We start from the raw sequence: 25,737 nt of genomic DNA, 5'->3' as shown, positions 1-25,737 counted from the left end.
AATTCTCTGGCATTTGTACTATGCAACATGGCGCTAACTTGCGTCACTGTGGCGCCAAGTTGCGCATTTCTCTGGACTTTGGCCTATGCGACATGATGCAACATGGAACTTTCCTGTGTGTGGAGTCGCGTCAACAAGCTTTTTATAATTTGTAATTTTCACTCCTTTTACCTGTAAAAACACAACCAAAAGGTGAATATTATTGACAGAGAAAGAATCAATATAAATAGCAAATATGTATTTAAATTGCTCTCTTATGACCCAATTCTTATCAATTTTAATACCGAAAAACTACACTTGCCAGAGGCACATCAATTGTTAATCATCTTAGCCAGTTCATGGCTTCACCTTGTTTCCTCATCTTCAAGCTGCTCACTGGTTACTTGGTTATGTGAAGAACACTCTTTGCCAGGGTATTTTTTTCTCTTAATCATCTGTTGTACAGATTAATGCTTTTTATGACTCTAATTGGGCTGGCTTCCCTAATAGTTGTCATTCAATATCTAGTTTTCATTTCTTTATTGGTGATTCTATGATATTCTGGAAATCCAAAACACAAAGTATCGTGTCCAAGTCATCTATTGAAGCAGAGTACCGATCAATGGACAATGTTACCTGTGAATTATTGTGGTTATTTTCTTTGTTTAAGGATCTTCATGTTTTTCACCCAGGTCTTCTAATCTCTTTTTGTGACAATCAGTCTGCTCTTCATATAACAGCAAATCCAGTGTTTCACGAGCGTATAAAACACATAGAGATTGACTGACATATTATTCGTGAGCACATTCATAAAGGCCACAAGAAGACATTTCCCATTCCCTTCTCCAAACAACTTGTTGATCTTCTTACTAAGAGTGTGTTTGGATGGCCTTCTAAAAAAAGCTACTTTTATGCCCTGCTTATTTTAAAAGTGCTTTTTACAAAAAGTGTAAACTATTTAGATTTTAAAAAGAAAAAAATTTTGAAAAAAAAAATTGGCTTTTGACTTTTGCTTTTTTTAGAAGCTCAAATTTTTAGCTTCTGCTCAAATTTTTAGCTTCTGAAAAAAGTAGATTTTTGGCTTTTGTTTTGACTCTTGCTTTATTTAAAAGCAAAGCATCCAAATGCACTTTACAATAGAAGTGCTTTTTTTTTGAAAAAAATGTAACTTTTGACTAAAAAAAATCATCCAAATCAGCCCTAAACCCCAGCTTCCCTCTAAATTTTCAGCTTTGGTATCTAAGATGGGAGTTCTGAACATCCACTCTCCATCTTGAGTGGGGCTATTAATATATACTTTATATTTTTTTAGCTCACTGTTATTTTGGTTGTAACTATTTTTTCAATGCTGATTATATTTTTCTGTTAGTAGTGCTGATGTGGAAAAAATATTGGGTAGTCCCTCTTGCTTCTCCTTTTCTCTCATCTTTTCTCTTTCCTCTCTCCTCTCTCTCTTCTATTTCTCTCTCACTCCCTCTCTTCCCAGCACACATGTGCCAGAATCACTAAATATTCTCTCGCTGATGTGAACTTTTCTGTTAGGCCTCTAGTGTTGATATGCACTTTTTTGTTAGGCCTCTAGTGCGGATATGCACCTTTCTATTATGACTCTTTCCTTGTATATATACATGTTTGCATCCTTTCTTTTAGATAAATGGAATATGCACATATTTTCTCCATTATGTTTTCTTTCTGGTTGATAGCTAATACTAATAGACCCGAATATATATATATATATATATATATATATATATATATATATATATATATATATTATATATTTATGTTTTATATTTAAAATTCAAAAAAATTATAAGACAGCCTAATACAGGCTTTTTGACCACTATAACCCTTAATTAATAATTATCAAGTTGACCTTCATTTTAAACTATTTCGAAAATTTAACCTCCTTAAAAAACATAACACCAATCTTCCCCTGTTTGACCGTTGACCACCAAACCTACCCGGGTACTTCCTATCCGTGTATTTTTTGAAATTTTTGACCTACCTGGGTAGGCAGGGTGATACCCGGGTATATTTCTTGAATCTGAGAAAACGCTTGAATTATTTACCTGAGTAGGGAGGGTGGTACCCAGGTAAATGTCGCAGGTAGGGTTTTTATATAACCCAGCAGCCCCCATTTGGAAAACCCACAAAGGGGTACCCGGGTAGAGCTGCTGGAGGTGTGTAATAGCGCGATTCTAACACCAAATCTTGTTGAAATTCTTCGTTTTTGTGGTCATCAGTTTGCGCACGTTACATTGTTGCCTTCTACCGATTGAAATCCATTCAAGGTTCATTTTTTTTCCTTTTTATAAATTGGTTTCTAATTTTGATATGTTTGTCAGTTGTTATCCGAAAATTATTGCGTTTTTGTAGTTTGCATGGCTAAACATTTGATTATGACCGATTAATTTTTAAAATTACTAACTCTAACCCTAACCCTAACCCTAAATTTAATGTTTCTGATTTCTGATTTTGGCTTTATTTTTTCAGTTTAATAGTGTGACACAATGGCTTCTAGACACGTTTCAAAGATGCCGGTGGGGGATATCGAGAGGAGGACCAAGCGTCGACACGATGGGTCGTCATCCTCTCAGCCCCAGGCTGCTATGCATCAGGCTCCGGACTTGCCGTTCGGATATTTGTTTGAGGATGACATAGTTGCACATGAGAGGTTTGTGAAGTCATTCATGAGCCGAAAGATTTGCGAGCCGAAATCACTGGATTCAGCCTTCTTCAACCTGGAGCGTTTCGACATTGTGCCGCTTCTTGAGGAGACACATTTGATTGTGCTTGCGGAGATGTGGTGCCCATACTCGGAGGTTATGGTGAGAACATTCTACCAGAACCTTGGCTGTGTGCATGGCGAGTTGACTTCCCGTGTCTGCGGGATTGATATCATCATGACTGCTCCTATCTGGACAGAGCTACTTGGGTTCGATTTTGATGGTGTCGCAGGTACAACACTATATAATGGAGACAGCCATCATATATTTGGTGATTATGACCGGGAGGCCATTGTTACAGAGACCAGGAGGGCAGATGCTGAGGCCGGACAATTTGCTCATTATCCTGTGAGCAACTTGTCGGTGTCTGCTCGCATTCTTCATTTTGTGGTCACACACATTATTTTCCTGCGCCCGCATTATCACTCGAAGGTGCTGAAAGGAGACTTTGTTATCTAGTGGGCCCTCCTTCACCATCAACAGGTGAACTGGAGGCATTATATATGCATACTGATGTGGAAGGCTGCCAAGTCAAAGAAGGCTGAATTGCCTTTTGCATTCCTGGTGCAGAAGATTCTGCATAGATTTGGTGTGCCTATGGCAACAGAGACCATGAAGACAGCCACAGGCTAGAATGCTATATTTGGTGAGCGGCTCCTGAAGCAGTGTGGGATCTTGCAGAGCAGAGCGGGTACCTGGTACTGGAAGAAGGCACCAGAACCACCTGAGGTCCCAGTCCACCACAATGTAACGTGCGCGAACTGATACCACAAAAACGAAGAATTTCAACAAGATTTGGTGTTAGAATCGCGCTATTACACACCTCCAACAGCTCTACCCGAGTACCCCTTTGTGGGTTTTCCAAATGGGGGCTGTTGGGTTATATAAAAACCCTACCCGCGACATTCACCCAGGTAAATAATTCAAGCATTTTTCCAGATTCAAGAAATATACACGGATATCACCCTCCCTAATACAGGCTACCCAGGTAGGGAGGGTGATACCTCGGTAGGGAGGGTGATACCCGAGTAGGCTTGGTGGTTAACGATCAAACAGGAACAGATTGGTGTTATGTTTTTTGAGGAGATAAAAGTCTTCCCAAATACAGAGGTATTAAAATCACGAAATCTATTCCAACAAAATCTTCCACTTTAAAAATAATGATGTCACAATGGGCTGCCAACTCAAAAGATAAAGGTTGTAAAGGCAAGGAAACTAGACTTATATCTGATTTGTTTTACAGAATGTCACACAATTATCACAAAATTACAGATAAAACTTATGATTACCAATAGGTGTGTGAACAGTAGTAGCAAATGATTGACAGAAAACAAATTTTTGGACAAATAGATTATCCAATGGCTTGAAAACTGTAATTAGCTAGCAGAATTTGTCTTCAGAAAGAAAAGTTAATAAGAACACAACGATAATTGATAAATACGTGTCCTACAGATTTGCTTTCTTTTTATTTTTTCTTACGAGGTTGGGTGTATGACTAATCCTAAATGCTCCTCAACACATCTGATAACTTGCTTTTACATCTGCGATTTTACCCCATCTAAATATAAGTCCCTCTTTGCATTTTTATTATCAATTACATTTCTTTCCAAAACAAAAGCGCTATGGTTCTAATGAATTTAACTAAAACTTATCAAAATCTGTTGTCAATGCTTAACAATTGCAACAATCAATTGGGTTTTGATTTTCTATCTTCACTGGCATGAGTCTGCTTAAAGTTAAGAATGCCAGCAAGTCCTCGTCCTCTAGCTAGTTGTTCTAGTTCTTCAAGCTTTTGTGAAAGAAGTTCAAGTTCTCTTGCTAACTCTTCATTCCTTGTTTTTATTGCCTGCAAAGTAACAAAAAAAGTGAGCACATATTTGAGATTCACAATATTTTTGGCCCCCCACAACTGCTTCCTCCCCTCCAAATTATTTTTAAACCTCCACCATTCATAGCATTCAGAGAAAATAAAAAGATACAAAAAGACCAACTTTTGCCGTGCTGCATTAAAATCCCTCTATAATCTACTCTTACAACAGATAATCCACAATGGAGAGAGAGGCCAAAAGACAACCTGTATCTCCTGTTTACGTAGTTCTTCCTTTCTTGCTTCCGATTTAGAACTTCTTTGTACCTCAAAGATGACAGCAGCTCCTGCAACCTAAATAGAGCGAAATTAAATTTATAATAAATCTTATTAGTTATTAGGAAGACTATTTGATGCCGGCAGAAATCTTGATAGATGGTACAAATGAAAAATTCTTTGTATGCTATTACCTATTAACCAAGGACTGAAAACAAAATGGATTTAAACATATCAACCAAAGATCATATGGATATCCAATTTGACAAGTAGAAGAACAGGCCATTCTACAAATTATAGAAAGCACTCTTTATATATATGAACAATATTCAGTTTAAAATAACACAAAAAGTAAAATAGTATAAAGAGCCAATCAAATTCACACGTCATAAGACATATATTAGTGTTATAGACACGATTCCTAAACGTACCGTCCAAGCAGATATTTCCTGGTTAATATATTATAAAGCCCATACATCTTTTTTGAAATTGCCACAACTTTGATGGACAGAAAACATTTTTTACCTCCTCAAAAAATATAACTTAAATCTTATGATCTGGTTTAAATCTTTTTCTTCTTTTTTGCTAGACAAGGGAAGCCCATTGAGGACCTAGCCTAAACAAGATTACAAGAGCTCTTATGCACTGCTAAAACATGATCACAAGAGGAGCTTAGAAGCTCTTGGTACATAAGCTTAAGTACTTTCATGGAGATAATTGCAAAGTCCATAAGCACTCCTTTAAAACATCCTAGAACTAACCAGGCCTTAGTTTAGTTCCATAGAGGCAAACAAGAAGCACGCTCTAATAAAAGTACAACCGGGCATATGCATTGCAAGGCCATTTAATTATTGACGAAGCTCAAACCTTCTCAACAAAATATTGATATAAGGAGTCTCTGCAATCTGAATCTATTAACCCAGTTCCCAATACTATATGCACATATTTAAGGAAGGATAGCTTTTCCTGCCATATATGATTATCATCAATTGCATTCCTTGTAAAAAACAAAATAAGCAGAAAGAGATTATAAATTAAGGAGGATGGACTATCTTATCCCTAGTTAGATCAAAGCCGAGTTAAATGAACTGGACATTCTTCTCTCACCATGAAAACAAACGTGCAGAGAAAATATGGATACAAAATGATTGCTGCTCTGTTTCTACAAAGATTTATACATAGCATATACGTCATGCAAAATTTCTTTTTTGGTGGAAAAAATGCCAAATAATGATCTAAGAGTTTATGTCACTTTCTTGTCATTTGTACGTATTCAAGTAGTTCTCAAGGTTCTTCAATATTGAACAAAGCATTACTAAAATTGTGAAATGACCCCATGACTCTTATTCAATTAAAAGATGAGAATTAATAGTATTTCATAAGTTAGATATATATAACCCATTTCTGAGCCTCCACCAAATTAGCTTAAGCTTTTGAAGAATTGGTTCTTGACAAAAAGTAATATCATTGTCATGCTATGAAGCACCGATACTCCTTAAAAATTTTTCCAACGTATCGGACACAAATTGTATGGTAATCGACATCCTGTATCATCGAGAACGTATCGAAAACGCCGTATCGGTGCTTCATATGAACCAACTATCCCAAAAGCTTAAGCTATTGGGTGAAGGCACATGAATGGTTTTGTATCTAACATGACCCATTATACAAGAAACCTTTGGGTTTAAAGCATGGATAATGCACAAGATCACCTTACCTCGTGTTGAAATTTAACTGTTATTTAGAAGAATGGAAGACAATAAGAAACTCTAGATCACATGATCATAGAGGTTCCAATATTATGTCATGAACTAACTACACCAAAAGCTTAAGTTGTTAGGAGAAGGTACAAGAATTTTTTTCATTCTCTGCAAAATCAAAACTAAGAGTTGTTAGGGAAAAAAGGTCATACCAAGTAAATTGGTATTGAAGTTTAGTGGGAGATTAGCTAGATTAACTGATGAGGAAGTTGATTTTGATCAAGACTCAGACACATCACATTTTCATCAATAACTCCATGGTTTTGTTTTTAGAACTTGTACAGTTTTATGGGTCTTCTTAGGAGGTCTTCCTGCTAGAAGGTCATTCCCTTTAATCAAAGCAAAAACTTAAGCAGATGAAAATTTTGATTTTAACAAAAGAAAAGAAAAGAAAAAAACAGAAAGACACTTTTGGCTACATTGCGGAGGAGGTATACTATCATATTGTTTTAAGAGTGCTATATTGGACCATGGCTAGGTCCACACTCCAAAGCGCATTATTGCATCAGCATAACATTTTAATATTGTCCTAACAAAACAAACTGATAGCTGGGGTCGAGAGGGTGTGAAGATCCTTGACAACTCCGAAATTTAGTGAGAAATATGTCTGTCATTTACTCAAGTTCAGGACAAAATATTAATTTCACCGAACAAGGCTTCTCTAAAGGGAGCAAGGGTGTATCCACCATTGATTTAATTCAAAGTGCATCATGGTCTAAGTCTTAATATACTGAAATTGATACACCCTTACTTCCTCACTCAGAAACAAACTCACTTTAGATGAGCATTTTCCCTATTTCACCAAGTATAAGGATGGCCTTTTCATCTCGCAGAAAGACCAATGCACACTTCTGGGATTGAGAACTTGTACATTATATATATCGAATAACAGTGAGATACTGTGATGATTATAAACGAACTTAGCATGACTTTAACTAACCATCAGTATCCCAGTCACAGCTCTTCAATCAATAAACAGCATCAGCACAGTAAAACACACAAACAGGTAGATGGCATTTCATGAACAAAGAATAAGAAACAAGTAGAAGAGTTTTTAATTACAGTGAAGACAAAGAGCTCCCCAAGAAGATCAGCAGCAGCTTGGACAGCCTTGTCCTCATTCATAGGTCGGATTTCAACATTAGTTGCATGACCATAAATGCGTCTCTGCACTCTTGTTGTAAGCCTATGATTGGCCTGTCACACACAAACACAATGAATCACGTATTGCTATAACTCATACTTCACATTCAGATAACGACTCTTATTGTCCCGAGATCACAGAAAAATCTAATATATTCATTGAATAGGAGAGAATACATAATTATAATATTAAAATTATCTTCTTCTTTTTATCTTTCTTTAGGCTAATGTGTCATGCTCTTATTGATGGGGTGCACATGCGACACGAGAGTAATGAAAGATTTGTTCCAACATCAAACACAACACTGTGAATTCCCCTTGAAGTAGAAAGAAGAGAAGCTTACCTGAGCAATGCTGATGATGAAATTACGGAACTTTGGATGGTACCCAGCTTCCTTCTTGAGCCTATTAGCAATGGGTTTGCACGCAGTTTTCAAAGCCAGTGTTCCAAGCTTCAGTACTGGAAGCACCACCATTATTTCTCTCTCAACCCCCACACTAACTTTTTCAAAATTGTGGAGAAAGAACACAACAACCCCCAATTTGTTCTTTTGTTTTGTTTTTGAATTCAATAACTACGAACTTAATAGTAAAGCAACTGTGATACTTTTATGTGTGCGTGTGATCGATGCACATCTTTCTTGCTCAACAAGATCATGGTCTGGTATCCCCGACAAGCGTGTTACCAACGGTTTATGTCCTTGCACAAAAACCGGCTCGGACCGGACCGGATATCGGTAAACCGGTTATGTCGGACATGCAACATTCAAGTAGACAACTTCATATGATCAATTTTTATAGAGAAAAATTTACAAAAATTAAAGGAGCATAAGTGATTTTTTTTTTTGGTTCTAAATTATAAATTTATTCAATATATAACATAAGTAAGTTCCTATATTATTTAAAAAAAATTGATATTTGATTGTTAAATTTTATAAAATTTAATTTTATAATTTGAATTTTTTTAATAATGTTAGAAACTCTTACCCTATGATGCACGGACACTGACACAGGACACGACACGACACGCCGACACGTTAATTATAAAAAATGGCATATTTCGACACGTTGAGACACGTTTTGATATAAATAATAATTTTAATATATATAATATAATTTATATTTAATAGATATAACAGTCCATAACAAGTCATATAACCAATCAAATATTCAAATTTCATAACATAAATATAAACAAAAATAATATTTCGTACCTTGTTAATTTTTCATGTCAAATTTCATAACAGAAAAAAGTTAATTTATAAATATATTTTTTATTTTTAGTTAATAAAATAAAATTAAGACTAAAAAAACGTGTTCGAGCGTTGATTACGTGTCCGAAAAAATTGACTGCGTGTCAGGAAAACGTGTCGGAGCGTTTCAGAGAATTGACCATGTTTCCTAAAATATTGACCACGTGTCGGACGCGTGTCCGAGTGTGTCCGTGTTGGACACGTGTCCGACACGAATTTTTTTTTTAAGAAGCATGTCCGTGCTTCAGAGTCTTACCTGTAAATTGAATTTTGGGACCTTATTAATTTTATGTTTTTTAACTATAAGGACAAAATTTCATGAATTTTTGAATGAGTTCTTGATTTTAGCTTACCATTAAATGTGTTTCTAATGGAAAAGAACCAATTTAAGGAGGTTTATTGGATTGAGATTTCAAATGATTTTAATGGATTGTTTTTTGATAAAAAAATCTATTGATATACAATTAAGATTTTAAAGGATTGAAAAAAAGTCACGTAGTACTCGATTAGGATTTTAAAATATTAATTTAGAATCCGTCCAAATCCGTTGGTATTCAATCAGAATTTTAAATAAAGGAAAAATAATTTTGTAGTATTCAAAAATATGATGATTTTAATAGATTTTCTATTTGTGTAGATTTCATGAGACTTTTTAGTTAGAAATATAAATAGGATGTCTCTTTCACAATCTCACCCTAAATGAGCCAGGCCACCGGCTTATATTATATTCGTAACAGGTAACAGGCTAAGGCCAGTCTGACACATTTGAACACAGGCTCGGCCCGTTAAGACCAAAGCTCGGCTCGTTAACACCCCTATTTGTAGGGGGAAAAATATGAAGAGAAATTTTTGGCTACTACAAGTATCATGATGTGTTTGTTGGATTTATATAGTTATTTTAATTTACGTAGTATAGATTTGTTAATTGGATCTAATGAAATATATGTTATCTAGTTTGGGCATTTTGCTTTTGAAAGTGACTTAAATGCAGATTGTGATGAGTTTTGTTGTGATTCATGGTTCTGTTTGAACGTTGAAATTGTGATTTTCGTTTTAGCAACATAATTTGAGTATTTTGTAAAGTTGATTCATGGTTATGCTTGTAAATTAAAAATTAACAGACTAACGGGACAAGTCTGGCCATTTTTTTTATATATAAACGGATCAAGCCAGGCTAACAGTTAGACTCATACTAGGCTCGGGCCAGGCCAAATTGAAATTTTTTGACACAGACTTGGGCTTTTCGGGACAAAACTCGGCCCAACCCAATCCACTTTCACCCTTAATTGCAGTGTCCTCTAATTCTAAATAGTCGTTTAAAATCTATAAAAAAAATTTATCTCAAAAAAGTCTTTTAAAATCCTAATCCAATGCACCTTCTAAAATTTTCAAAATTATAAAATCTTTAAGGATAGAATAAATAACTAGTTCTTATATTTTATAGTTCACATTTTTGGATATCAATCTTACAGTTTCATTCTTGTGGATTTTAAAATTTAGGTATTAATACATTAATAATGAAAAAAAAAATTATTTTAAAAAATAAAATCAATACTATAACGATTAAAAATTATACAAATAATTATGTACCAAAAAAATTATAAAAAAATAGTATAGAAAAATTCTGAAAGTAAAAATCTATATGAATGTAAAATATAATAACTTAGACATAAATAATAAGAAAACATTTATGTAGCAATAAATATAAGTATCAATATATATATAAAAAAGGGTTTGGTGTTTGTCATATTAAATAACATAAGTTATGTCATTTTAAGAGAGAGATAGACACAAGAAATGAAAATCATGAGAGAGAAAATGAATGGTTTTTTTTTAATTTAAATTTTAAATAAAAAATATTTTTTTGTGTCTATCTCTCTCTTAAAATGACATAATCATTTAAAATGACAAATTTTTTTCATAAAAAAACTGTAGAGACTAAAATTACATATTTTAATCAAAATTTACATTTATCTATGGTACAAAAAATTTACAAACTTCTAAATACAAGGAAGAATAATGACAATCAATTAATGTCATTATCAATGTTATTATCAATCAATTTCATTATTAGATCGATTATGTTGATCCAACAGTTATATTTATTTTCGTCAAAGGAAAAATAAATATTAAATATTAAATATGGGAAATCATAACCATTCTAAGGCGAAAATAAATATAACTATCAGATCAACGTACTCGATTTAATAGTGAAATTAATTGATAATAACACTAATTGATTGTTATATTATCCACTATAAATCTAAAAACAATAAAAATAAAAGGTTTTAATGTTTCTAAAGTGAACGTAGATAAGTTATCTACATTCGCTCCCAAATCGACGTAGTTTTAAGTTGAAAGATTAAAAAATTATAATAAAAAAGACTATAATAATCTTAAAATAAATTATAATTACAAAAATATCTTGATTTTCGCCTCAAAATAACATCGTTTTGAGTTGAATAAATTATCTACGTTTACGTTTACCGTAGAAAAGCTAACCCAAAATAAAAATAGAAAGCAAAAGGGTAAGGAAAAGCGAGGTATCTGAAGTACACACCAAAAATTGTTGCGTCTAATTCAAGTTTCAAGCTTGAACGAATCACCACATCATGGGTAGTAATAATCTGCAGGATTGAGGGGTTCCATCTCAATACATCACTTCTCTTTCGTCTAAGCTGATCCGAACACCCCAGTTAGAGTTCCGCTTTCTGCGTCGTCGTTTTCAACGCCATTGCCTCCTTTCTCCAATTCCAAGCTAAAGGTAAATTACCCATCACCTGATTCTTCTGTAAATTCAATATCCATGTAGAAATCCCCAAACTTGATGAACTGGGATGGTGCTATCTTACTTGGGTCCATCAATGTGAAAAAGGGTAATTGCAATTTCAGCTTGTGACACTTTTTTTTTTTTTCTAATTTTGGTGGAATGTGAATGACTATTTTTGCTAAAGAGTTTTGTTGTAGGTTGTAGTTGATCACTATCATTAACCATGTTATAACCATTTTCTGTTGTTACATGAGCCTTTGTGGCTAGATGTCTTGGTCTATTTTAATTCATGGAACTTTTTGTAACATTGCTTCAATAAAAGGTATGATGAAAGAAAATTCCAAGGGCAAATTTGGATCTTCTTCTCACCAATCCATGAAGGAGAAGGAAAAGCACCTGGTTGATAAAATTCAAGGGATTTTCACCAATCTTCAGTCTGCTAGAAAGGAAAGCAGGGCTAATGACATTGTGATCTTTGAGGAGCAGATGCATCAGTTGCTTCGGGAGTGGAAAGCGGAACTAGAGTCTCCAGCCAATTCCTTAGCTGTTTGTTTTTGAATTCTCAGACATAGCTGATTATATTATCTTTGCATTTTTTTTCCATTTAAAAAATAAACAAAAAAAAAATTGAATGTCATTGTAATATATGCTGCCATTCTATAGGATGGAAGCCTTGATTCGTTCACTGGGGAACTAGCCCAACTTTTGCATGTAATTGAGGAGAAAGATGATGCAACTAGTCCTTTAACAAAACTTGCGCCATCGAAGACTGAGCACCATCAAAATAAAATTGATGATAACAATTATGCATTTTTTCAGGAGGTAAGTTTCTTTCACTAGCTCAGGAGAGTCCTTTTTGTATCTGTGATATGTTGCCTTGCCTGGTTCTTAATTTGAAACAAAACTTTACCTATTTCCATTTATTATGGTTTCCGTTTGCGGTTGTATGCTTTTAATATAACTTCTAACAGTTAAAGATGAAGAATATAATGTACAGTATGTGCTTTGTTAATATGATTAAGATTTTTGTTGAATGGCACCAACCATATGGAGAACTTTGCAAGGTTAGTTGAAGCTTGTCTTTGCCAAGTGTGCATTTAGAGGACTAAAAATCGAAGGATCTTATGTTTTAACTCTTTTGGACTTAGTTATATCATACCAAAACAGGACATGATTCATTACCTCTATCAAAATCATTGACTTTGTATTGTTTGGGTGCTTTTATTTTTCCATTTTATTGTTTGTCAACTTTCCTTTTGTGTGCATATCTGATGGCTTCAACCGTTCTAGAGCTTATTTTTTCTTGGTGCTAGATGGGGAACAATTAAACATCAATGAGGATTTTAAAGTTATAAATAAAGTAAAAGCATAAGGGAAGACTATTAATGCCTGTGTGGTGTGTGATCTTTTAGTTTATTCAGGCAAACCTGTTGGCTAAGATCAGTGTTGTGAAATAGTAGCCATGACCCATGGTGGTGCCATGCAGCCATGGGACTATGGCATTATGGGATTCCACCATAACGCCATCGGATGTTAATGGTGTCTTGGTTTTTGCCATGCCAGTTATGGCGATTAGGGCACTAATGGCAGGAAAAAGTGGTGACATACCTTCATTAGTTTTTTTGAAAAAATTACATTAAAAGAATTCGTTGTAAATTTTTTTCTGTTTTAGGAACAATTAACAACTCCACTGGTTAACAAAATGTTCAGAATCGTTAATATCTAACCACTTATTGACTTGATCATAGTTGTTGGTATTGCACGATCCGAAGTACGTATACAATATGATACGGAAGCTGAGCGATATAAATTGACTACCTGTATTGGAACTGGTCATGTATCAAACCATTAATTGCAGAATCGTGCGATTCAGTATCGTATCGTATATCGTATCGCAATTTGCTATTCGAAATTCAACCCCAGATTTGGGATTTCAAATTTGAAAATTGAAACAACAATCCAATCCAATTAGATTTTTTATTTGAATTCAAAAACGAGAAAGTCACTATTTATTTTGATTTTTTTGCAATTTGAATTTATATGATATTATATATTTTTAAATCATTTTTCATTATTTTTGTGAAACTTATGATTCGATACGATTCACGATTATCAATAAAAAAAATATACACGTTATTGCGATTCAACAACCTTGGACTTGATTAACCACTTTAGTGGTTGGTTGTTCTTAAAACAGGAGTATTTTTACAATGAATCTTCTTTTTGTAATTTTTAAAAAAAACTAATGCACGATGTATAAAGAAAGAGAATATTTATGAACAGGATATTTTAATCTGTTTAATCATATTTTGTGCTTTACTAACTAATCTTTTGTTTCCTTGCTTTTCTTTAAGAGATAATAATTGGCGCTTGGTACCTTGCAGAAGTGTTTTGATGATAATCAACCACTAGATCATACTTTTGGAGGCTCTGCTTCAACTCTGTACAACAACGCTTTTAATAACTCAGATATAACTCAGTTGCATTATCATCCATTCAGTTTAAATCAAGGCTTGGATCACAACACAGTAGGTCACAACTCTGATTTGATTGGTCAATTTAATTTATACCAGGACCTTGGGCACAACGCAGAAATAAAAAACGCAGAGTCAACTCAATTTAGTTTTGAAGAAGGCTTTGATTGTAGCCAATTTTTTGGAGATGACACCATGAACTGTGGAGATAATGGTATACCTAACATTCTTCCAAGTATCTGCCCTCCACCTTCTGCTTTTTTAGCCCCAAAATGTGCACTATGGGACTGTTTCAGACCTGCTCAAGGGTTAGAATGGTGCCAGGACTACTGCAGTAGTTGTCATGAGCTTTTGGCAAATAATGAGGGTCTTCCTGGCATGAATCCGATTTTGCGACCCGGGGGCATTGGTGTAAAAGACGATCCTTTGTTTGCTGCTGTTCTTGCAAAGACAAAGGGAAAGGAAGTGGGTATCCCTAAATGTGAAGGCGCTGCTTCAACTAAATCCCCTTGGAATGCTCCAGGTGAGTATGCAAGAAGTTTATTACTTTTTTTGTATCTTGCTATTTAATTATATTCATTTAAGCTTGCAAGTTCTAGTAACAGGCTTGTCTATCAAATGTGTTGCAGAAGAAATTGGTCTATCCATGCTTATTACTTTTTATCTATTTTTTTAGGTTTGAATTGTTAGCTTTTTTTCTGTTGCAGAGTTATTTGATCTTTCTTTTCTTGAGGGAGAGACTATTAGGGAGTGGCTCTTCTTTGACAAGCCTAGAAGGGCATTTGAAAGTGGAAATAGAAAACAGAGATCACTTCCTGATTACAGTGGACGTGGTTGGCATGAATCAAGGAAGCAAGTGATGAAGGAACATGGGGGACAAAAGAGGTCCTATTACATGGACCCCCAGCCTCTTAGTTATCTTGAGTGGCATTTGTATGAGTATGAGATCAATAACCATGATGGTTGCGCATTATACAAACTAGAATTAAAGCTTGTGGATAAAAAGAAAAGTCCTAAAGGAAAAGTGACTAGGGAATCTCTTACTGATTTACAGAACAAGATGGGAAAGCTAACTGCTGCTGTTCCATCATCAGATGATGGACATCCTGTTCAGGTAAAAACAAACCCCAAGTCTGAGAATGTTGGATCTCCTGAAAATTAAATGAATACTCCGTGGGGTGATTTTGCCAAATTACTAACCAACTTGTACATATTTGAGGATGGTGGTTCACAGCATGTAGAAATTTCTAAATTCCCTGGACAAGGTAACAACAGTTTCTTGTTGTAGGTGCTAAAATTCTTGTGTGCTTACTTTATTGTTATTCCACTTTTGGATATTAGTATTGTATGGAGTCTGCTGATTAGAAACTCATTATGTGCAACATAGATTAAACGTTAGATCTATTCTGTAAGGAAGGTTCTGCATGTTTTTTGATGGATTGTAGGAGTTTCCTATGTTGGCTATCACCCAAATCAACATCAACAACACCGTTAACACCATCATACATATGCTGGATTGCCTCCACATACTTTGGTGGTACTTTTTCCTTCTCAAGAACCCATCATAAAACCTTTCATGGAACCTTATCGTCTCAAGATCAATAAATAAACTATTAATAAACACCATATATAAGTCCTTCTTTTCTCGATATCTTTCCATCAAGTGTCATATCAAGAAAATAGCTACCATGCTAGACCACATAGTTTCAAATTGATTTATAGAGTTGGTTGGTTGGTACAAGTTCGCTAATGGCTGGATTAGTTTTATTGGCAATACCAGTACAAAATAGAATTTCTGCATAGATAAAATATGCATGCATTTTGCCTTCAGTTGAATGAGACATCACTGCTCTTAGTTTCTAGTCTTGTGCATTATTTTACCTGCAACTCCTGTAGAAATACTATTTTGGTGGACAATGTGTCCAAGAGAACAATCTTCACATTTTCTATCATTCTGTTTGTTTTGCCCCCTCCTCTTCCAGTGAACTATTGTTGACTTCTGCCCTTTTATTTGTCTATGGTATTGTGATTAACAAATCAACTATAAAAAAAGACCAAAATTTCGATAAATTCAGTGGTAAATATTTACAGTCACATTAGGAGGGCATGTTGTCATCTTATGTTATTGTTAATGTTATACATACAAAAGCAAACATGAATAAAATTGACTATTCAGATGAGTTTGAGTTTGAATAAAAACGTGTCGTTGTTGCTACTATTTGTTGGAGTAGAATTGGTGTTCTTGCTGCTGTTATCAATGAGTTCATGATAGCAATCAACAAAATCATTTAAAATGAAGAAATCAATTCAGTGCAGAATTTGATTAAAACAGTTTGGTTTATAGTGGTGCATTTGGTTCACTTCAGAATATATATATATATGAGGTAGGATCCTTTGACATTGGTGTCAAATTTGAAGTTTGACACATCATCTAAGAACCGTTATATCAAAAAAGATCAATGGTGTCACATGCTTACAAATCAGAGTCGTTAATCCTTTTTTATCCAACGGTTCTTAGATGAGGTGTCAAACTTTAAATTTGACACTGGTATCAAAAGATCCTGCCTATATATATATTATTTGAAAGTAAAACAGTTTGATTAAAACATTAGTTTATGAATTCATCAAATATGACAGTAATTAATAAATGGAAAAAAATGTTTCTGCAGTTAATGCAGATAACTTATCTGTATTTATTTCCAAAACGACGTTGTTTTGGTATTGAAATTTTAAAAAATTATAGATATAAAGACTATTATAATCCTGAAATAAATTAAAATTTTAAACACCATGATTTTCATCCAAAACGACGTCGTATTGGGCTTACTGCAGATAAGTTATCCACAGCAACTGCAAAAAAAGTGAACCCTTAATAAATATTTGAAAACTAAAAAAATACTAATACGATGGGAAAAATAAAGTTACATGGTTAACCTCTGAATACCTATAATCGGATGGGCAACTATTGTGCTTTTTTTTTTTTTTCCATCGGTTATAGTTTTATATTTTATTTTCTAAAAGTGGAGTATTCAGTTAAAAAGATCTAAATCTCACAATAAATGAACAATTTTTATTTTCTTTTATTTTTGATAGATTGAACAATTCTGACTTAGCAAGGAATGGAGTGAGGATTGATTTTAAGCAATTTTACTCTGTCAAGGCTTGTCCTTACTTTTATTGCTCTATTAACAAGAAAAGAATTATAAATTCAAGGGAAAAAATGATTTAAAAAATTCCATTTACTTATTGATAGATCAATTATAAACAATTAAAATGATTATTTTTTTCTTCTAGTTTTGTCATTAATTTCATGGAGATTACTTCTCTCATGTAATGCGTAAAGAAGTTTTCTCATGTTAAGAGACAAATAAAGTGGGTCTCATTAATTTTTAAAAAGAGAAAAAAGAAAGACATATTTTTTGAAGTGAGAGTAACATGAGAAATAATCTCATGCAACGTAAGAGTATGATTTTCTTAATTTTATAATTGTTTATCTGTGAATGAATAAAATAAATTATATTAAAAATAAACATAATCTATTCACGACATCTATGTTGAGAATTGTGCTGCAACAATGCCTATGCGAACCCCGAAATTGGATGTAGTTAGGCTTGAGACGAGAAATGAAGGAGTTTATAACATGTTTTAAGGAGTATGAAAGAGCCAATTTATAGATAGAGTTTGCTAACAATATTAAAGATTAATCCAAATTTAAAATAAAAAATTGATACTTTTTTTTCCCCCCATTTTCCGATCTCTCTCCATCTAATAAAATAGTATACCAACTGTATGCATCGCGTTGCTCGTGCATGCTCGAGGTGGAGAAAACTTTTGGTGCGAAAGCGATATTGAATATTGGGTGCAACCGCCCAATGAGAAAAGCACGTATCACCTCACGTGATTTCTGGAGAAAGAAAAAAACTAAAATAAATAAATTTAATTTTAATATTATAATTATATATTATTAATAAGGAAAAGGTTAAACTTATTTTTTTTTTGGTACTTATTACTGAACTTTTGGTACTTACTAATTGTTGTTGGATACATTTGAATTAATTCAAATATAAAATGTGTTGGACCTAGTGGCGGACCAAGAAGATGTAATTTATGTCTGCACATTTAGTGATATTCATGAAAAAAATTTAAAGAAAATTTTAAATGTATTAAGAGATAGGATATTGTAACAACCAAGTAGTGATCATATTTTTCATTGTACGGTAATATTTATTTCTATCTTTGTACGGTTATGATAACCATATTTAAAGTTTTTAGTTTAAATATGAGGGATCATAATCATACAAAGATGAAAATAAATATAACCGTTGGATCCACGTAATCTAACTATAAAATTAATTGATAATAACATTGACAGATAGTAACACTACTTGATTAATACAGGGAAACCTAATCATGCTTTACTACTATACTTAAAAAAAAAAAAAATTTGAAAGTTCGTGTACGCAATTGCGGACAGTAGTGACCATCTAGGTCCGCCACTGGTTGGACCCTACAAACCATATTCTTAAAAAAGAAAAAAAGAAAAAAACTACCTAGTACCTATGATCCTCCTCTCAACTTTTCAATACTTAAATAAAAAAGAAATTAATGGTCCTGGAAGATTAGGAGTACGAGGCTTTGTATATCTGAGTGAGTTTTAGATGGAAATGTAGGTGCAGGTCTTCACGTTCTACTTACATATTTATTTTTGTCCATTCCTGTACCTATTCCTTCTTTGGACGTGCCATTTCCTCTTCTTTGGGTTAGCTTGGAGGTGACACAATTATAACCCAAAAGATCAAAGTTCACAAGTTCAGTACTATTACTTGCACATATGGCAAAAGGACTTAAAAAAAAAAAAGAATACTCCCCCGTTAAATCTTCACTAGCGAGGGTGGGGGTAAAAGTAATTCTTATACACAGCCTTATCTTTATATATTACAAAGAAAATGTTTTCCAGATTTATATATATGATTTTTCAATTACAAAAAATAATAATTTCACTACTGTTCCAGACTTCCCGTCTTGCCAAAAAGACTTAACATTACTTAAATTATGTGCGTATGCATTTGAAGCCTTTGACTCTAATATTTCAATATATAAGAAAATCCAACACATAAGAACTAGTTGAATTGAAATTTTAGGCTCCAGCTTGAAGAACTCAGTAATGAGTAATGACCACATTATAAAAAACAATGCAATTCATGCACCTTATGCGCATGACCATATCTATGACATACAGTACATCCCATATATATAAAAAGGAGACAAAGCAAATAGAGACTCATTATATTTGGTGATCATAAAAAATAACTAGCATTAATTAATTACTACCAAAAGTACTGGTATTCTTTTCCTCAACAATCTCTTGAAGCTTCTTGCAGAAATTGTCAATATAAGAGGACTCTAAATCTTTGTTGAGCAACATATCTCTGATTTTACTATGGTTTTCTCTGACTTTTCTGCTGGTTTCATTCTCATCATCCATCACAATGCTCACAGCTTTGCAGACACTGTCCTTTGTGAACATTCCATCTTCACCTTTCACCACTTCAACCCCAACTTGCAAGTTGTTTCCCATCATCCTTGCATTGAGAATCTGGTCACCAACATTTGGACACAAAACCAATTGACACTTATTCACCAATGCCTCTGACAAAGAACCTGATCCACAATGTGTAATGAAGCACCCAACAGAAGGGTGTTCCAAAATCAATTGCTGCAGAACCCATCCACCATGCACAATCCCTCTTCCTTGAACCCTCTCTCCAAACCCCTCAGGCAATGCTTCTTCAACAGAACCAAACCCAAAGGGGGGTTTCAAAGCTGCTAAGAATGGCATGCCAGTAAGCTCAAGACCAAGCAACAATTCTTGAAACTGATTTGGCTGCAAAGTGCATTCACTTCCAAAACAACAGTAAATAACTGAGTTTGGTTTGAAGCTTCCAAGCCATGAAGTCCATTTCTCTTCCAAACTAGTACTTGGTGGCTCTAGAATAACTGGTCCTGAAGCAATCACAGGCTTCTTAAACTCTTTTTCTATGTAATCAAGATAAGGCCCTTCAATCTCTCTACAAGTTCTGTATCCCAAAGCATCCGCTTCACTTATTGCAATATATTGGCGATCATAGAAAAGAACATTACCTCCAAACACATCTTTCCTTTTAGCAGCAAAGACACGTGCTTCATGTGCATGAAGCTTGATAGATGAATCAGGGTACCCTGAGGGAGGTTCCATAAGGTCTTTTTCTGTTAAGTTTTCTCCTTGAAAATATCTTGATGGGGTAAGAGTGTAACCTACCATAACAGAACTAGCAGTACAATAATGAATAGCCTTGATACCTAAACTCTTGGTCAGTGATGGCATCCAATGTGTGAAATCATAAAAAACAATGTCTGGTTTAAGGTTTGAAAGATGAGTTTCTATGTCATGTTTGGTTAGATCCATGGCTGTCATGATATGGGGTTGTAAAGGGTAAGGTACATCTGCAGTGGTTTCTGCATTAAGGGGAAGGCCATCAACATGAGGAACAGTTATGGGGACAAAGGTGATGAGATTTGGACGGAGATTGAATGGCTCTAACTTGGCTTGTGCTCTTTTGGGTGTGAAGAATGAGATTTTGTGGCCTCTTTTGGCTAACTTGTTACACAGGTGGAGAAATGCAGTTTGGTGACCCATGGCAAACCATGGATACATTGCTATGTGTAAAGAATGTGAATCCATAACCTTTGTATGCAACAACAGCAAAAAATAAAAATGAAGAGGATGATTAAACCAAAGAAGATGAAGTGAAGAGCTACTTTGATATATGTGTTGCTTATATATCAAGAACAGGCGACATTACAGGAGATCCTTTGACTCGGGTGGTTGTTCTAAAATTAACCTCACAAAGATTAATCGGCTTATTAACCATTGTCAAATTTCTTTAAAAAAAAAATTGAAATAATACAAAAAAAAATGAAATTCATTTTTTGTTCATTTTCATCTTAATAATAATAATAATAGTCATCAAAACTTCTAATTTCCTATTGTTAGAAAAATATAATATTAAAAATCATTAATGAAATCTAATTTAACAATTTAAGTTTTTAGTTTGAATTGATTTTTTACACGGTATTAAAGTCTCCGTGACTAAGTAATCACGAGTTCAATTCTCGTTACCTCTATAGATAACCTCGAGTAATAACTTAAGTTTTTGGGTGTTACACGAAAGATAAGATCCATATGCTATTCTTTACCATTTTTATTCTAATCACCCCTTTTATATTTTGGAGGATACAAGAAAGATAAAAAAAAAAAAAAAAAAAAGAAAAGTTAGTTACGGATCAATCTAGGGGTAGCAGCCCCCATTAGATCCCTCATAGTAAGGCTTCTGCTCTCCAAAGGAGGGCTTTCCAGGATTTCCAACTCCCAAGCTTGGTGAGTAACACTAGAGGCTAATCAATCCTTACTTGGTAGGATTGGGCTACGTACCATTAAATATGGAGTTATTTTGATCTTGCCAAATACACCAACACCTTGTACCAAATAGGGTTCTCTTCTTTCTTTTTTTGGATTGCTCCACTCATTGCTTCGCCCTGACTATGTCCAATCCGACCCGAGTAGGTTACCTAGCATTGGTAGGTGATTGAGTGAGTCTCATAGCGAGAATTTTCTGCATACACAAGATCTCGAACTCGAGTCATTGCTTAAACGAACCCAAGTACCTTACCACTTGAGCCAACCCTCGTTGGTAGGGTTCTCTTCTTGTCCCATAAAGGAGAGCCACACCTCTTCTTAAGATTCTTCTCCATCCATTTGTCCCAGGGAAGAGAATAGAAAGTAGCCTGTTCTTCCAAATCAATAACGAACTCCCACACCCTTCTCGCCCAAATACAGTCTCTAGTCATGTGAAGGTTGTTCTCCATAAATTGATTGCATCTAGGGAAAATCGCAGTTGCACATATCATTGGTCAGAAGTTTGCTGTGAAGAAGCCAGAGAAAAACTTGAATCCTATGTGGACCATTCCACGACCAAGCTAAGTTCCAAAAGGATCTATTAGGTTGACGATTGTTGCTGAGACTCTGAACCGCATCTGTCACAGAAAAGGAATCATCCGTCGAGCCACTCCAAATGACTCTATCCTCCCCTTCGATATGCAGCAGGGGAGTTAGACCAGCAATGAGGTTAACTACCTAACTATATGGACTGGTAGAAGATGTTGAAACAGGATCCAATTCCAGCAACCATGGGGACTCATATATATGTAGACGTTCCAAGACCACACTTCCTCAGGAACAGGTCCAGTAGCTACGGCAAGGAAGTTATCAACCTGGGGAACCCATCTATCGTTCCAAAACTAAGGGTGTGCAAAAAAATTAGTTCACTTGCCTTTCTCTTGATCTGACCTATAAATATTTATTTTTTCAAGAGTAAATACCTCTTTTCGTCCCTGGCAATTTTCACGAGGCACATTTCAATCCCTAGCAACAAAGAAGGCATAAATTGGTCCCTGAAATAACAAAAAAAGAGCCACTTTGATCCTTCTGTTAACTCCCCCCAAACGGCCCAACTAACGGTGCCCATGTTAGTTTACTGACGCGGCTTGGACGTGGTACACCGTGGAAGTAGAGACGACGAGGTTTTGTGAATGACATGCATCTAAATAGAAAAATTGCTCACACTGAACCCTAATCAAAAAAATCCCCTAAATTGCTGAAATCAACCCTAAACACAAAAATCCCCAAATTGCTCAAATGAACCCTAAACAGAAAAATCCCCCAAACTATACATCCGGACGTTGATGACTGAAAATCAACGACAGTAGAAGACCTCTACCGGATTTGTTGGGGCATAGAAGAAGATGAGTCTTTCTTCTGGCATGGGGGGATCAAGTGGGAGTGCTTCAATAGGGGGAAGAACACTGACAAGGACCGCCAGTCGTAGGTGCAAATGTGGGAGACAAAGTATTGTGTATACCTCCAAAACTGAGAGAAACCCAAACAGGGCTTTCCTTGGGTGCCTTAATTTCAAGGTATACATGTGTAATTTGCCCCTCTATTAAGTTGAAACAGTTGCTAATCGTGGTTTGTTATTTTGGCAGGAGAAGAAGCCGTTTTGTGATTTTTTTATATGGGTAGATGACATCTGTAATGAACGGATGGAGCTGGAAGATGCAAGAATTCACAATGTGGAGTTGGATGTTGCTGAAATTAATTTCAAGTTGAAGTATGTGGACATGATGATTAGAGAGCAAGATGTGAAGATTAGTGAGCAAGAAATGAAGGTTCATGAGCAGGAAAGAAAGATGAATGATCTATACCTGAAGATGGTGGAGGAGTTAGATAGGATGGACAAACAAATTAGGAATGTTGATAGGGTTGCTAGGGTCTTAGGTGTTGCTTGTGTAGGTGTGATCATCATGTGTATGTTTCTTGTTAGTGTTGTAATAGTCAAAACAAGTGACCCCAATGTATTTTTCCTTCAATGAAGTGTAATGAGTACTCAGTAATCTTGTTATCCAAATTAATGAAGAAGGATGTATTATATGGCCTATTCTGTGTTGGTTTGAATCTGTTTGCATCATACATTTCTGGATTAATAAAAAAGAAGCTTTCAATGTATTCCTTTATATCTGATAGCATCATATATATGTGCATCCAATGCCAACTCAATGCTAATTTTGTTGTAGTATGGTATACTGCATACTTGGGCATTGAATTAATGTTCTAGTTTGCTGCATTGTATCACAAACCACAATGTGATGAGATATGTATCCCTAAATCCAAAAATTGTTGTAACAGAATAACCAAAAAGGACATATTGGTTCCTGACATTTTATGTCGAGGCCCAAATTGGTCCCTGACAATTCATATCGGGGCCCTAATTGGTCCCTGAAACTTGAAAAATGGGCATGAGCTGTTTAGTGCTAAAAGGTATTGCCAGTAACACAGCACATTGCAGCAATGGAATGCACATATTGCAGCAAAATGTGGACCACATATGTAACTGAAACCAGCAAACACCAACCATAAACATTTCGAAGCTTCATTGTAATTCATGACATAGCACCATAAACATTTCGAAGCTTCAATTGACAAAGTTTCCATGTAGACATTTACAATCCTTCAAAAAGTTTCCACGGTAAGGTTGCATAATTACAGGCCTGCCTATACAAAAAACCATCCTTCAAACTTTTTCCACAAATTTTTTTTTTTGATTCACAATAAACTCATACAGAGACATATTGGGAATCAAAAAGACAGGTACTTCACCTAAAGGCCTTAAATACCAAAAAATATAGGGTTACAACTGAACTTGCATACAATTCAAAAAAATGGCCAAATTTAGCAGTGTTTCCTATACAAAAAACACTGAACCCCTATACAAAAAACACTGGACCTACAACTGATCAACTTCATTCACGCTGACCTTTGTGGCCTAAACCCAGGTGTGGTCATGAAGGCCATTAGCTTGCTCTTTGTGCCACTGCTTGTTGCATTGACAGTTTCAGTTGACAATTGTTCTGGTGGTGGTGGGGCAGTAGGTGGTGGGCTGTTTCCCCTAATGGATTCCTCAGCTGCCTGGGACTGTCTTGATATCACATAAGGTCCTCCTTGACTCAGAGGGAGCTCCTCTTCAGGTCTTGATGGTATGTTGACATTAACTGGATTTGAAGGTGGTGCTGCTCTCTTCCCTTTCTTGCTTGCAGCTGGTCCCTTACAGGTCTTTGCATAGTGACCAGGCTGTCCACATTTAGCACATTTTGCAGCATATGTCCTTTTTAATTTTTTGGTTTTGCTGTCATGCTCCTCACTTTGTTCCTTCTTCCTAAGCTTTTTGGGACGGCCAATTGGCCTTTTGAGTGGTGGAGGAATGGGTTTAGGCTCCGTTGATGCAGGCCAATACTGATCAGAGTTGACAGGGTTCAAGGTGTGTGCATAAGTGGCATGCAAAGCATCCACTGTCATTCATTGATGGACATAAAGCTCTGCTGGTTCATTCTTCTGACATATTGAGCAATTGCATGCTCACATGGCAATCCAGTGAGATGCCACACTTTACATGCAAAGTCTTATAGGTTAAATTGACTCCAACCCTTTCACCCTTTCCAGTCACTTCGTATAGATCTTGCTCCAAATTCCCTGTCTATGTTGGGGTCCAGGAATTGCTTAAGACCTTCAATTGATTCAGCTTCTTCTGTTGTGCTAGGGAAATTTTACCCCTAACTGTTCCAAGAATTCTTTGATGGGCAGCCATCCTCCTCATGATATAGCACCTAAGTTCTTCACATAGGCTGACAATGGGCTTGGACCTATATCCTACAATTTTTGCGTTCCACACCTTAGCCATGTTGTTGGTTATATTGTCACACTTGGGCCAGTGACTAAAATAGGCGTTGACCCAACATGAGGAGTCAATCTTGTGAAGGTATGCCTAAGCATCTTCATTCAAGTCTTTTAATTTCTGCATAGTTCTTTGGAATTGGGGCACAGTAATGCATCATGCAGCCTCCCATTCTATTCCCCTAATGGCTTTGTCCTTCCATTGCTTAATGATATTCTTCCA

General features: G+C 35.2%; 3 protein-coding genes across 3 annotated transcripts; 1 reads left to right on the top strand and 2 right to left on the bottom strand.

Annotated features, from left to right (window-relative positions):
- Window positions 1-4,160: 4,160 nt before the first annotated feature.
- Window positions 4,161-8,331, bottom strand: LOC133291126 (uncharacterized). The gene is made up of 4 exons (XM_061489323.1): window positions 8,039-8,331; window positions 7,614-7,748; window positions 4,783-4,869; window positions 4,161-4,554 (listed from the first exon to the last, which is right to left on the bottom strand). The coding sequence occupies exons 1-4, from the start codon at window positions 8,168-8,170 to the stop codon at window positions 4,396-4,398; spliced, it is 513 nt and encodes a 170-aa protein (XP_061345307.1). The 5' UTR covers window positions 8,171-8,331; the 3' UTR covers window positions 4,161-4,395.
- A 3,169-nt stretch (window positions 8,332-11,500) lies between these two features.
- Window positions 11,501-15,555, top strand: LOC133291099 (transcription factor VOZ1-like). Its single transcript, XM_061489287.1, has 5 exons — window positions 11,501-11,711; window positions 12,040-12,263; window positions 12,381-12,539; window positions 14,102-14,714; window positions 14,899-15,555. The coding sequence occupies exons 2-5, from the start codon at window positions 12,042-12,044 to the stop codon at window positions 15,351-15,353; spliced, it is 1,449 nt and encodes a 482-aa protein (XP_061345271.1). The 5' UTR covers window positions 11,501-11,711; window positions 12,040-12,041; the 3' UTR covers window positions 15,354-15,555.
- Window positions 15,556-19,511: 3,956 nt separating this feature from the next.
- Window positions 19,512-24,716, bottom strand: LOC133291075 (UDP-glycosyltransferase 79B30-like). The gene is made up of 2 exons (XM_061489256.1): window positions 24,697-24,716; window positions 19,512-20,901 (listed from the first exon to the last, which is right to left on the bottom strand). The coding sequence occupies exon 2, from the start codon at window positions 20,883-20,885 to the stop codon at window positions 19,512-19,514; it is 1,374 nt and encodes a 457-aa protein (XP_061345240.1). The 5' UTR covers window positions 20,886-20,901; window positions 24,697-24,716.
- Window positions 24,717-25,737: the final 1,021 nt, after the last annotated feature.

Source organism: Gastrolobium bilobum, unplaced genomic scaffold (assembly GCF_033153095.1).
Source record: "Gastrolobium bilobum isolate Gb01-03AN ecotype WA unplaced genomic scaffold, APGP_CSIRO_Gbil_v1 utg829, whole genome shotgun sequence".
Taxonomy (NCBI): Eukaryota; Viridiplantae; Streptophyta; class Magnoliopsida; order Fabales; family Fabaceae; genus Gastrolobium; species Gastrolobium bilobum.
This window is presented reverse-complemented; position numbering and strand designations above follow the sequence as displayed.